At 38.5% G+C, this 13,690-nt stretch overlaps 1 protein-coding gene across 6 annotated transcripts in view; it reads left to right on the top strand.

The window, feature by feature from the left end:
• Positions 1 to 13,690, top strand: part of DMXL1 (Dmx like 1) — a 151,841-nt gene that overhangs the window by 104,946 nt on the left and 33,205 nt on the right. For 5 of the 6 annotated variants that reach the window (XM_062189275.1, XM_062189276.1, XM_062189277.1 and 2 more), the window contains 3 exons: positions 2,777 to 2,862; positions 5,804 to 6,005; positions 7,713 to 7,830. In XM_062189275.1, coding sequence (XP_062045259.1) covers positions 2,777 to 2,862; positions 5,804 to 6,005; positions 7,713 to 7,830 — 406 coding nt within the window. Of the gene's footprint in view, positions 1 to 2,776; positions 2,863 to 5,803; positions 6,006 to 7,712; positions 7,831 to 10,875; positions 10,939 to 13,690 lie in introns of all 6 variants that reach the window. The other variant, XM_062189279.1, reaches the window with a different exon arrangement.

The raw sequence follows: 13,690 nt of genomic DNA, 5'->3' as shown, positions 1-13,690 counted from the left end.
GTTTGTGAGTGGTAGCATATTATCTTGTTTCTATTCATATGTTGTTCTTATCTGAAAGCTGTATGTATTAAGACATGGGATATTAATGATAAAAAGAAATAATTTTCCAGCCGGTGCCGTGGCTCACTAGGCTAATCCTCCGCCTTGCGGCGCCGGCACACCGGGTTCTAGTCCCGGTCAGGGCACCGGATTCTGTCCCAGTTGCCCCTCTTCCAGGCCAGCTCTCTGCTGTGGCCCAGGAGTGCAGTGGAGGATGGCCCAAGTGCTTGGGTCCTGCACCCCATAGGAGACCAGGAGAAGCACCTGGCTCCTGCCATCGGATCAGCGCGGTGCGCCGGCAGCAGCGCACCTACCGCGGCGGCCATTGGAGGGTGAACCAACGGCAAAAGGAAGACCTTTCTCTCTGTCTCTCTCTCTCGAAAAAAAAAAAAGTGTATTGGTGTATTGGAGATAATAAAATATTTCTCTATTGAAAAGTTGTTTTAAGATTTTTTTTTTTTACTGCTATGATAGGGATTTTTCGTATTGAAATAAAAAAAAATTTTAGGTTTCTAATATATAAAACAATTACAAGACTGAATAGTTAAACTAGGTAACTCAATAATGGTAGAACAGATGACTGAGTTTTTAAAATGGGTTAGGTAGTTAAATAGACATTTCTGTAAAGAAAGTATACAAATGGCTAATAAGCACATGAAAATATGCTCTAGTAGTTAGGAAGATTTAAATAAAAACCACAGTGATTGGACACCATCACTTTTTCATTAAAAACAAAGCAGCAGTGCTTACAAGGATGGGACAAAATTGGAAACTTTGTGCACTGCTATTGGGAATATAAAATAGTGCAGTTGCTGTGGAAAACTATATGGTAGTTTCTCAATACATTAAAGATAGACTTTCTGTATGATCTAGCAGTTCTACTTCTGAACATATATCCCATTGAATTCAAAGCAGGAACTCGAGCAGACATTTGTACATCCACTTTCTTTCTTTTTTTTTTTTGGACAGGCAGAGTGGACAGTAGAGGGAGACAGAGAGAAAGGTCTTCCTTTTTGCCGTTGGTTCACCCTCCAATGGCCGCCGCGGTAGGCGCGCTGCGGTGGCGCACCGCGCTGATCCAATGGCAGGAGCCAGGTGCTTCTCCTGGTCTCCCATGGGGTGCAGGGCCCAAGCACTTGGGCCATCCTGCACTGCACTCCCTGGCCACAGCAGAGAGCTGGCCTGGAAGAGGGGCAACCGGGACAGGATCGGTGCCCCGACCGGGACTAGAACCCGGTGTGCTGGCGCCGCTAGGCAGAGGATTAGCCTACTGAGCTGCGGCGCTGGCCTGTACATCCACTTTCAAAGCAGTATTATTCATAGTAACCAAGGCATAAAAGCTGTGTAAGTATCTGGAGACAGGTGGACATATAGCCAAAATTCTGTATTTGCATAATAGAGCATTATTGAGACTGAAAAATGAAGAATATTCTTGCACATGCGCAGATGAACCTTGAGCATCTATACTAAATGAAATAAGCCAGTCACCAAAAAGCAGATAGTATAGTGTGTTATTCTGTTTATGTGAGGTGCCTAGAACATTAGAATAGAGACTGAAAGTAGAATGGTGGTTCCTACAAGGTTTTGGGGATAGATGAAATGGGGAGTTATCATTGGTTGAATATATTGTTTCATTTTTGCAAGATGAAAATATTCTGAAGGAGGATGATAGAAATGTTTGCACAACATTGTGAGTCTCCTTTATGCCATTGAACTGTACATTTAAACATGGTTATGATGGTAAATTTTACATTGTATTTTACCACAATTAAAAATTACATACCTTTAGAAAGAATACATTATACCAGAAATGAAAGAGAAGCTGAAATGCCTTTTTAAAAAAGTATCAGATTTTATAAAAACACCTAATCAAAAGCCTGTTTCCCTTCTAATCTCCTCTTTTCATTTTCTGCTCTACATTTTCTACAGCCAATCTTTTTTTTTTTTTTTAAGATTTATTTATTTATTTGAAAGAGTTACACAGAGAGAGGAGAGGCAGAGAGAGAGAGAGAGATCTTCTATGCGATGGTTCACTCCCCAGTTGGCCGCAACGGCCGGAGCTGTGTCAATCCGAAGCCAGGAGCCAGAAGCTAGGAGCTGCCTCTGGGTCTCCCACATGGGTGCAGGGGCCCAAGGAGTTGGGCCATCTTCCACTACTATCCCAGGCCACAGCAGAGAGCTGAATGGGAAGTGGAGCAGCCAGGACTCGAACCAGTGCCCATATGGGATGCCAGCGCTTCAGGCCAGGCTGTTAACCCACTGCGCCATAGCGCTGGCCCCCAGCGAATTGTTTTTATTACCTTTTAGTTTGTCTTTTTGTAAAATAAGCAAGTGTACATACAATCTTCATTTTTTTCCTATTATACCCAAATACCCTGTATAAAGTGCTGCAAATTGGTTTTAGTTAATATATACTGGGATTTACTCATATTAATACTTAGAGATCCTTCTTTTTGGTGATTACCCTAATATTCCATAGTTCTAAATTATTTATTTAGCGATACTCTCTTAAGAGACAGGTTGATTATTGTTCTCTTCTTCTGTCATAAACGATGCTGACGTGAGCAAGAGAAAATGCGTGTATATGTTAACTTGTGTGTGTGTGTGTGTGTGTGTTGAGTTATACCGTCAGGGTAAATTCCTGGTAGTAGAATTGTTGGGCTGAAGGGTAGAGTACTTTTTAAAAATCCTTATGTAAGTACTTAACAAATCTTTTGTTGCTTTTTTTTTTTTTCAGCTGGTCACTGATGCGATTGGCCATGGTACAATTGGTGCTGTACAATCTGAAGACTTTTTATCCCTTTGCAGGCCATGATCTTGCAGGTAATGAATGTCTCAACAGAAACAATGCTATTATTTTTCAGTTCCTATTTTGTATTTTTTTAAGTGGAGGAGAAAGTTTCATGACTTCCAGTTGTAGAAGTTAGGTTTCTTTTAGAACGGGGCCATCAAAGTAGGAGGTACCTTTCTCTGAAGGGAGGAGAGAACTTCCACTTTGACTGTGACCTTGCTGCAGAATCCATTCTCACACTGAGTTCTGCACGGATCCCTAGAATGGTTTTTGTGGTGGCGTGGATGAATATTGTACCAACTGGGGCTAGTGCCCAAGCATTGGTCTCCTCTAAGGAGAGGAGGTGAGTGTGAGACTATGCCAACAGAACAGAACAAGCCTCCCCTCTGATTAAAAAAAAGAGAGAGAGAGCTTTAACATGCCAAGCTGAGTGTGGGTGTCACCTTGGACACTCCCCTCTAACTAGAGCATTGAACAGAACTGCCTGGTCACAGCCAGCACATGCCTCTGGGTATTCACTAAAAGAGCAGACCCTCCACTAAGCCACAGAGGCATGGTCCAAAGATAAAAGCCATCACAGGCCGGCGCCGCGGCTCAATAGGCTAATCCTCCGCCTTGCGGCGCCGGCACACCAGGTACTAGTCCCATCTGGGGCGCTGGATTCTGTCCCGGTTGCCCCTCTTCCAGGCCAGCTCTCTGATGTGGCCCGGGAGTGCAGTGGAGGATGGCCCAAGTGCTTGGGCCCTGCACCCCATGGGAGACCAGGAGGAAGCACCTGGCTCCTGCCATCGGATCAGCGCGGTGCGCCGGCCGCAGCTTACCAGCCGTGACGGCCATTGGAGGGTGAACCAACGGCAAAAAAGGAAGACTTTTCACTCTGTCTCTCTCTCTCTCACTGTCCACTCTGCCTGTCAAAAAAAACAAAAAACAAAAACAAAAAAAAAAAACCATCACAAAGGAAAAACAAAACAATAGACAAAGTATCTCCACAAATGCCTAAAAATAAATGCAGCAATTCAAGAAATAAGAGTAAGGAAGACAACCTGATATCCTAAAGGAACACAACAACCCTTCAATACTAGAATGTGAAGATGAGATTGAAGAAATGCCAGAAACAGAATTCAAAAAATTAATAGTAGGGTTAATCAAAAGCAGTCAGAAGCAGATCCACGAATTAAAGAAATCTATACATGACATGAATGAAAATTTATCTCATGAAATTGAGATTTTAAAGAGAAAATGAAATATTGAAGATGAAGAATTCAGTAGATAAAATAAAAATGTGGTGGAGGGGCTGGCACTGTAGCATAGGAGGTAAAGCCTCTGGCTGCAGTGCCAGCATCCCATATGGGTGCTGGTTCAAGTCTCAGCTGCTCCACTTCTGATCCAGCTCCCTGCCATGGTCTGGGTACGCAGTAGAAGATGGCCCAATTCCTTGGGCCCCTGTACCCATGTGGGAGACCCAGAAGAAGCTCCTGGCTCCTGGCTTCAGATCAGCACAGCTCCGGTTGTTGCAGCCAATTGGGAGGTGAATCAGTAGATGGAAGACCTTTCTCTCTGCCTCTCCTTCTCTCTCTGTGTAACTCTGACTTTCAAATAAATAAATAAATCTTTAAAAAAAAAAAAACGCGGTGGAAAGCCTTAACAACAGACTCGATGAGGAAGAAGAAAGATTATCTAAGTTAGAGGACAAGTCTCTGGAAATTTTAGTTAGACCTCAAAAAAGTAAGAAGAAATTAGGAAACTAAAAAACAGTGTTGGAGATTTAAGGAAATCTATCAAACAACCCAATATACAGTTCTTAGGCGTTCCTGAAGGTATGGGAAGAGAAAATGGATTAGAAGGCCTTTTTAGTGAAATAATTACAGAAAACTTCCCTAGTTTAGAGAGAAGACGTCCAAGTACAGGAATCACATAGAGCTCCTAATAGACACGACTAGAAAAGATCTTCACCATGACACGTTGTAGTCAAACTCTCCACAGTAAAACATAAAGAAAAGATTCTAAAATGTACATGAGAGAAACACCAGATTACTTTCAGAGAATCTCCAATTAATCACAGCAGTCTTCTCATCAGAAACTCTACAGGCTAGGAGAGAATGGCAAGATATAGTCCAAGTCTTAACAGAAAAAAACTCAACCCAGAATACTGTACCCTGCTTAGCTCTCATTTATGAATGAAGGTGAGATAAAGATCTTGCATAACAAATAGAAATTCAAAGAATTTGTCACCATTCGTCCATCCTGATAAAAGAGGCTAAAGGATATGCTACACACAGAAGCACAGACACATGGTCATCACTATGAAAAAGGTGAAAGCAGAGAATCTCCTAGTAAATGTACAAAGAAAATACAAGGTAAGCAATAGGAATGTTTATGGAAAAATGGCAGGGCCAAGTGGGTACTTACCAGTAGTCACCTTGAATGTAAATGGCTTCAACTCCCAGTTAAAAGATAAACTGATAAACTGGCTGGCTGAAAGGATTAAAAAACAGAACCCATCTATTTGCTGCCTATAAGAAACACATCTCATCAACAGCATTGCATGCAAACTGAAAGTAAAAGGATGGAAAAAGATAATCTATGCTGTAGGAACTTAAAAAGCTGGTGTAGCCATCCTAATATCAGACAAAATAGACTTTAACACAAAAACTGGTAAAAGAGACAAAGAAGGAATCTCTAGAACATATGCAAGCACATGGAGACCGAACAACGTGCTCCTGAATGAACAGTGGGTCACAGAAGAAATCAAAAGAGAAATCAGAAACTTTCTGGAAATAGATGAGGACAACATTACAACATATCAAAACTTATGGGACTCAAACCAGTGCCCGTATGGGATGCTGGCATCACAGCTGGCTGCTTAACCCTGCACCACAATACTGGCCCCATCATCTTCGGCGATCTTAAAATTGCATGTAGAATTTTGCTTCAGAAGATGAATGTGAGTCAATTCTATTTTCTTTCTTTTAGAACTTCCAGTTAGTTCACCTCTTTGTCACGCGGTTCTAAAAACTCTTCAGTGTTGGGAACAAGTTCTTTTCCGACGCCTTGAAATCTATGGTGGGCCACCTCAAAACTATATTGCAAGTCATACCTCTGAAGAGGGTTTATCTGCAGGTCCCGCAATTCTTCGCCACAAAGCTTTGTTGGAACCTACAAACACTCCTTTCAAGTAGGTATTCCAATGGGTATTGTTTTTAAATTGGTTTCTTTTGTTTGTTTTGTTTTAGTAGCTAAACCAGGATGTTGTACAGAATAATTAGAGAAAAAAATGTTTAAGGCCTATGATTAATTTTTTCTTCTAGGCTCATATCTGTGTCTTTGTGTAATGCACATGGTAGTATGGAGGCTAGTAAACTTTTCTCACAAAGGTAGAGGTTGTAAAATTTTAGACTTTCCAGAATGTTTTATCACAGTGACTGTGCCCCTGCATTCTAGCATGAAAACAACTACAGACAATAGATAAGTGGATTGGCTTGATTCAATCCAGTAAACCTTATTTTTGAAAATGAGAGTCATACTAGATTTGGTTTGTGAGCATAGTTTATGACACTTACTCTATAACAATGCTGTTGACAAAAGCTAAGGTTAGGAAGTGTTGGCTCTCCAGGAGGAAGGAAGGCTGACTCAAAAGGGAAATCAGTGCCTCGCTACAAAAATGTTAGCTGATTTAATCAATACATTTTTTTTTTTTTTTTTGACAGGCAGAGTGGACAGTGAGAGAGAGAGACAGAGAGAAAGGTCCTCCTTTTTGCCGTTGGTTCACCCTCCAGTGGCCGCCGCGGTAGAACCCGACTAGAACCCGGTGTGCCAGCGCCGCAAAGCAGAGGGTTAGCCTAGTGAGCCGCAGCGCCGGCCTAATCAATACACTTTTTAGTGGTTTTGTGGTGTGGATGATTTACATTCTTAAACTCTGTTCATTGCTGTTCGGTAACAAAGAGTTTGGACTGGCTTGTGTCTGGGGACAATTTGGGTTTTACATGACTGTCTCTTTGGAGTCAAACTGTTCAGGCCCTCCTCCTGCTTTTGTAAATGAAATTTTATTGGATCACAGCCATATCCATCACTTTCCTATTACACAGTGAGCTTTTCTTATGTGAAGTGCTTCAGACCAGAGAAGTATTTTAGATTTCGGAATTTTTTTGATTCTAGAGTACGTCCACAGACTTTAGTGATTGAAAGTCTGCAATCTGGAGTGCTCCAAAATCTGAAACAATGTGTTGACAACATTCAAAAAGTTTCAAAGGTCAGACAGTGGATGCACAGACTATACCTATGATTTCTCTACAGTAGATGAGTCGTGATGGAAGCCGTGCATATTTAGACCCACAAGGCCTAAAATACTTATGATCTTTTTCTTTTTTTTTTTTTTTTTTTTTTTGAAGATTTTATTTATTCGGAAGTCAGAGTTACACAGAGAGAGGAGAGGTAGAAAGAGAGAGAGAGAGAGAGAGAGAGAGAGAGAGGTCTTCCATCCAATGGTTCATTCCCCAATTGGCTGCAATGGCCAGAGCTGCGGTGATCCGAAGCCAGGAGCCAGGAGCTAATTCCGGGTCTCCCACATGGGTGCAGGGACCCAAGGACTTGGGTCATCTTATGCTGCTTTCCCAGGCCGTAGCAGAGAGCTGGATCAGAAGAGGAGTAGCCAGGACTAGAACCAGCGCCCATATGGGATGCCGGCACTTCAAGCCAGGGCATCAACCCACTGTGCCACAGCTCCAGCCCCTGATCTTTTTCTTGAAGAAAAAGTTTGTTAACTGCTTACCTATATTGTGTGGTCTGATGCTAGTTAACTTATTACAGTAAGCATTATATAGGTTAAAGAATCGTGATTAAGTTATTCAGGAATCTGAAGTGTATAAATTTCCTGTCTCTCTAGATCCAAACACCACCTGGCACTGTCTGTGAAGAGACTTTGGCAATATTTGGTGAAGCAGGAAGGAATTCAGGAAACCTTTATCAGAAATATATTCACAAAGAAACGATGTCTGAATGAGGTCTGTATAAGTTAAAGCTTGCTTACTATTTTATTATTAAAGTTTTTATCACATTACTATTAAATATGTTTTTCACAAATTTTTGAAAACTCATTTTTATGTCACAAACATGTAATTAATGCTTAGATAAATAATGCAAAAGGAGAATGGTAGTCTTTTCTTAAATCAGTTTAATTTAGAGTGAGTTCAAGTGTAGAAGTATTTGAAACTTTGTTTTTCTTGAAAAGATCTTAAGAATCTTTATCTTGTATCCTGTGCTTTGTCATGACCCCTAGTTGAAAACAAAGAAATCTCCTGTGATTTTCATGGAACAGCTAGCAGGTTATAGGTGATCTTACAAGTTCAATTCAAACTAGTTTGTATACTGAAAACATTGTAAATAGGTGCATTTTCTTTGTATTCTGTAGACTATTTTTAAAAGAAATTTTATAGACTTATAGTTAGCTGTAAGTGATTGATTATACCATGAAATTATCATTATAATGGTTATATGGTCATTTTGTTCATTACTATTAATAATAACAGTTTGATGATATGGAATATTTGCATCTGAAAGTAAATTAACATCTTGTTTACTTTTTGGGGAAAATTTTGCTATTAAACCATCGAAGTGATACAGTGGTTCTTTACCTCTCCATACCAGTAACAAAGAGTTTAAAACTAGCAGCTGGTCTGTGGACCATATTTGGAATAGACTGAACTAGTCAGAAAGCAAATTTTAAACAGTTTTTGAAGTGGGAGGAAAAGTAAAAGATAATTCAGTTGGAATAATGAGGAAAAAGGATGGCTTCACAATAAATCAGAAATCTTCTTGAATAAAAGAAAGCCTACCAACTTGAATAAAAGGAAACTTCCATATGTATCTCATTATTTCTCAATTTAAGCGTCAATTTAAAAGAGGCAACTGCATATGGTGTTATTTACAGTTTGACTTTATGACCAGCCAGGAAACATAATACTGGTAGGACATTGTTAATCTGAAAATCCTGTGTCCAAAACTTTCTGAACTCTAATACTTGATATAACATTGACATCTTGGCAAAAAATGAAATATATGTCTTAAAGATTAATATATGAGTTTCCATTAAAACAGATTCAGATAAAATGTGAAATGAGAAGAGTGTAGGACTAATTAGAGAATGTTTACTGGTCAGGTTTCCTACTTTTTTCCAAATATATTGTGACTGAAATATTTTTTACAAGTTTTAAAATGTCCTGAGGTAGTATATTAAACACTCCTGCTTTCTTCTGCATAAAAAATTTGTTTACTTTAACTTTGCTGTTACTTGTTTTTTTAATCTGGGACATTTAGGAATATCAATATGCAGACTTTAATTGTGTAGTTGTTGCAGGCATAGAATCATTGAGGGAATAGAGCAATTTAACCAAACCAGAATGCATAAGCAAATGATGAGTACCACTCCAAATGAAAAAAAAAAAAAACAAAACTCCTCTGTGATTTGATTTTTAATTTTCTTTGGAGTCTCATAACATTTTCATAAAATTTTAAAATTATTTTTATTGTAATTGTATTAATCAAAAACATGGACATAGTGTTTGAACTAACAATTTTGTAATTTTAGTAAACTAAGTATTTTTCCTGAAAATTATTTTCTGTATCTGCAGAATTACTATACTACCTGTTGGCAACTTTTGGATTACTAGATTTAATTTATTTAAATGATATCACTGTTGATGGTAATTATTAGAAATCTGTTGTTACTGCTTAGCTGTTTTATTCTTGATGGTGTTACTCTTAACCCTTGATGTTGCATTGTCCTTTATTATAAAGAATTAAATTGAGTGATAAATGTACCACTTACGATAACTTTGAAATACATAGTATGTCATTGAAATATACACAGAACTGAAAACTTGGGGCTTAATGGGTTAAAAATAAAACATAGATTAGATGGAATTAAATAGAGTTGGTATAAAATTATTTATCTTTACTGGTAGTTTGTCTAGGACATTTTTGGTATTAGCACAATTACCATTCCATTTCTTATTTTTATAAAATGATTGTGCTTAGTCTAAGTCGTGTGACTTTTCAGATAGTTAAGAAATAAATATATGATTGGCCATATATTTCAGGTGAGAGATGAAAGAAAGTATTTTGAGACTGCTGCTGTTTGTTTATTGCTTTATATGTTACTGCTTTATGTGCTTGAAAGTGAAATTTTACCATTCCTTCATCTGACCTTCAAATCGTATCCACTAAAAAAGATCTTTTCTTTTCCTTTATTTAGTGGTTTAGTAGTACATAGATTTTAAAAATGAAATGTCTTCCCTATTTGTACTTGTTTCAAAATTAAGTAGATGATGGCAAATTGAGTCATTCCCAACCAAAAATTTGGGACTTGACAGCTGCCATCTTATCCCCAGTGCTTTTTTCGTTTTATTTTCTGAAAAGAACTGAAGGTCTTGAATCGATCAACTCCTTAACAAACGTTTACTTACATCTCCTTCCACAAAGGATGTGTGCCCCAAAGCAGTTTCTTGACTGGTTCTGGCGAAACAAGTAGAAGAAATTTAGAAAGGTGGAGGTTGAAATTGTCTTGCCTACTTCTGGCTAAGTCAGAGGAACAGTTTTATAAAGTTAGAGACTGAAATTTTCTAACCAGATGTTCTCCTGATGGGTCATATGTCATGGAGATAAGACATACTAGTTGTGAGAGCACAGTTTGACTTTTTCAGTTAATAGCACTATGGCACCAGTAGCTCTGAATTTTGTACTACAGAGTGCTTTAGACTCAATCTTGCTTTAACATCAACATTTCAAAATAAATTGAGTCATAATTTCTTAGGAAGTAGAATAAAACTTAAACTGAAGATTATTGAATTCCAAGGATTGATTTTCTCCCCATTCCCTATCCATGTACCCTCTGCATGTCCTTTTAAGGTGTATGAACTTAACCATAAAAACTCAGTCCACTGTTTTCTCCTGGGAAATCTGGTTAAAAACCTAACTTAAAAATCCTTAGTATTTTACATGCTATATCTCGCCTTCACTCTTTGTCATGTGGTTATTCTTTCTTGATGAAGTCATTAGAGGACACCAGTGAAATCATCAAAAATTCTATGATGGAGGAGCCAAACATCAATAAGGTACAAAGTAACATTCAACTGAAATTAGAAATTGCATTCTTTAGTAGGAAGAACAAAGCATATGCATTTTAATTGTAGACCAGACTTTGTTTCCAATGAAATTAATGTAGTGTTCCTTAAATTATTGTCCCTTTAACAACTTAAATATTTCAGTCATAAAAGTTGTTGCTATTTTGTTAAGTAAGAGAATGCAATTTTAAAGGGAGTTGAATGTATTCTGTTTTTGGCTACAGATTTTTCTTTGTAAATACAGCTAATGTTGCTGATAAATGTAATTACAATAGCAGCAATTTTAGAAGTACGATAACCATGTTCCATTTCTGCACTTAACACTTTTGATGTTATAGTCTTGACATTAATTCATAAAAATACAGGGAACACTATTATGTAGCACTCACTGTATGGATAGGAATCCATTTGTGTAGTAAGTATACACAGTACTCAAGAAGCAAAGCACAAAGCGTGAGAATCTGTACCACCATGAAATACCTCCAGGATGCTCTGGGATTGCACATGCAAACTTATTCGTGTGGTAGTTCACTCATGTTTTTCATTTTCTGTATGATTCACTGACTTTAAGATAATCCTGGGGCCAGCACCGTGGCTCACTTGGTTAATCCTCCGCCTGCGGCACTGGCATACCCTTTGGGCACTGGGTTCTAGCCCCGGTTGCTCCTCTTCCAGTCCAGCTCTCTGCTATGGCTCTGGAAGGCAGTGGAGGATGGCCCAAATGCTTGGCCCCTGCACCCAGGGAGACCAGGAGGAAGCACCTGGCTCCTGGCTTCGGATTGGCATCGCTCCAGCCAAAGTGGCCATTTGAGGGGTGAACCAACGGAAAGAAGACCTTTCTCTCTCTCTCTCACTGTCTAACTCTGTGAAATAAAAAAAAAAAAAAAAAAAAAAAACTAGCATAGTGAATTTTAGTGGAAATTTTTCAGGGAACAGTTTTTTAAGGTCACTGATTCCCACCTTTCATTTTTTTCCCTGAAGGGATCTTTTCATAAAATACAAGAAACAATTCCATATAGTTAATAAAAAAGACATTTGATATTGGGCACATATTATAGCTAAAACTTGGTCAGAATAAATACATGTGGTCTATACTTTAAAATTTTCTTATGGCCATTAAGAGTTTTGAGAGGATATGATTTAAACTTTTAATCAGTTGATTTTGCTTACCTGGTAATGATTACTATAATGTACACACTATCAGGAATTCTTACCCAAAGATTTTTCTTTTGATACTGTTTATAAAATATTAATCATAAACTTGCATTTTTTTTAAATCTTATTTATTTTTTAAAAGAGTCTCAGAGAGAGAGGGAGAGACAGAGAGATCTTCTATCCAGTGATTCACTCCCCAGATGGCAGCAGCATCCCAGGCTGGGCCAGGCCAAAGCCAGGAGCCAGAAGCTCCATCCAGGCCTTCCTACGGGTGGCAGGAGTCCAAACACTTGGGCCATCGTCCGTTGCTTTTCTCAGGCCAGTAGCAAGGAGCTGGATTGTAAGTGAAGCAGCCAGGACACAAACTGGCACCCACATGGGAAGCTGGCATCACACACAGTGGCTTTACCTGCTGTGCCACAATGCCAGGCCCTTTAAAGTTCTGTTTCTGTCTTCATCTCCATGCTGCATCAAAGTGTTTGGTTAACATCATCATCTTCTGGCCAGCATTTTCCAAGCTCTGTGGTACATGTAAAACAACAGTAGCATCAACAACTTGGACAGGCATTGTGGCACAGTGGGCTAAGCTATCACTTAGGATGCCCACATCCCATAGCACGGTGCCTGATTTGAGTTCCACTGCTCTGCACTTCTGATCAGCAGATGATGATCCAAGTACTTGCATTCCCATATATGTCTCTCAGTATGGACATATGCTTTCATTCCTGTTTTTGTGAATGCCTAGGAGTGGAATGCCTGGATCCAGTGGTAGGTTTGTAACTTTTTAAGTAATTGATCAATACTTTACTGCGTGGTTGTACTGTTCCACTAGCATACTTCACATTCTCACTAACACTTGGTGTAGTCAGTTCTTTTATTTTAGTTATTTTATGAGGGGTGTACTGGTAGTTGCTTGTGGTTTTAATTTGTACTGAGCAACTCTCATGCTTGTTTGCTATTTGTGTCTTCTTGGGTGAAGTGCAGTTTTAAGTCTTTCCCATTTTTATTGGGTTACTTTTTTTCTTGCTTGAATCTTCCTAGTTGTTTATATATTCTGAATAAAGGCCCTTTTATCAGAGAGTGGTGTGCAATTATTTTCTGTTTCTGGCTTGTCTTTTTGTTGTCTCTATAATGTCATTTGAAGTGCAGAATTTCTTAATTTGTATAGGCCTAATACATCAGTGTGTTCTCTGTATGATTTTATTTTTGCTGTTGAACTCAAGTCTTTGCCTAAACTAAAATAACAAAGATTTCTGTTTTGTTGCAGATGTTTTTTAATGTTACATTTATGTCTGTAATACATTTTCAATTTTTTTAAAATGGTGTGAAGTGTATGAATCTCAATTCCTTTTCTTAACATGTTTTTTTATATTTTTATATCAATAGTGTTCCAGTACTATTTGTTGAGACTATTACCCCTTTTTCCATTAAATAATTGCTTTTTCTGCTTTTACAAAAATCTGTTAGCAGATTTGTAGGTCTGTTTCTGGGTTCTCTATTTTGGTCCATTGATCTGTTTGTCTCTATGTTAATAGCCTACTACCTAGACTACTGTAGCTTTATCATATATCTTAAAGTCAGGTAATGT

This window comes from Lepus europaeus, chromosome 4, assembly GCF_033115175.1.
Source record: "Lepus europaeus isolate LE1 chromosome 4, mLepTim1.pri, whole genome shotgun sequence".
In the NCBI taxonomy this organism is placed as follows: Eukaryota; Metazoa; Chordata; class Mammalia; order Lagomorpha; family Leporidae; genus Lepus; species Lepus europaeus.
The sequence above is the reverse complement of the archived record's forward strand: the minus strand, read 5'-3'. Positions and strand labels throughout refer to the sequence as shown.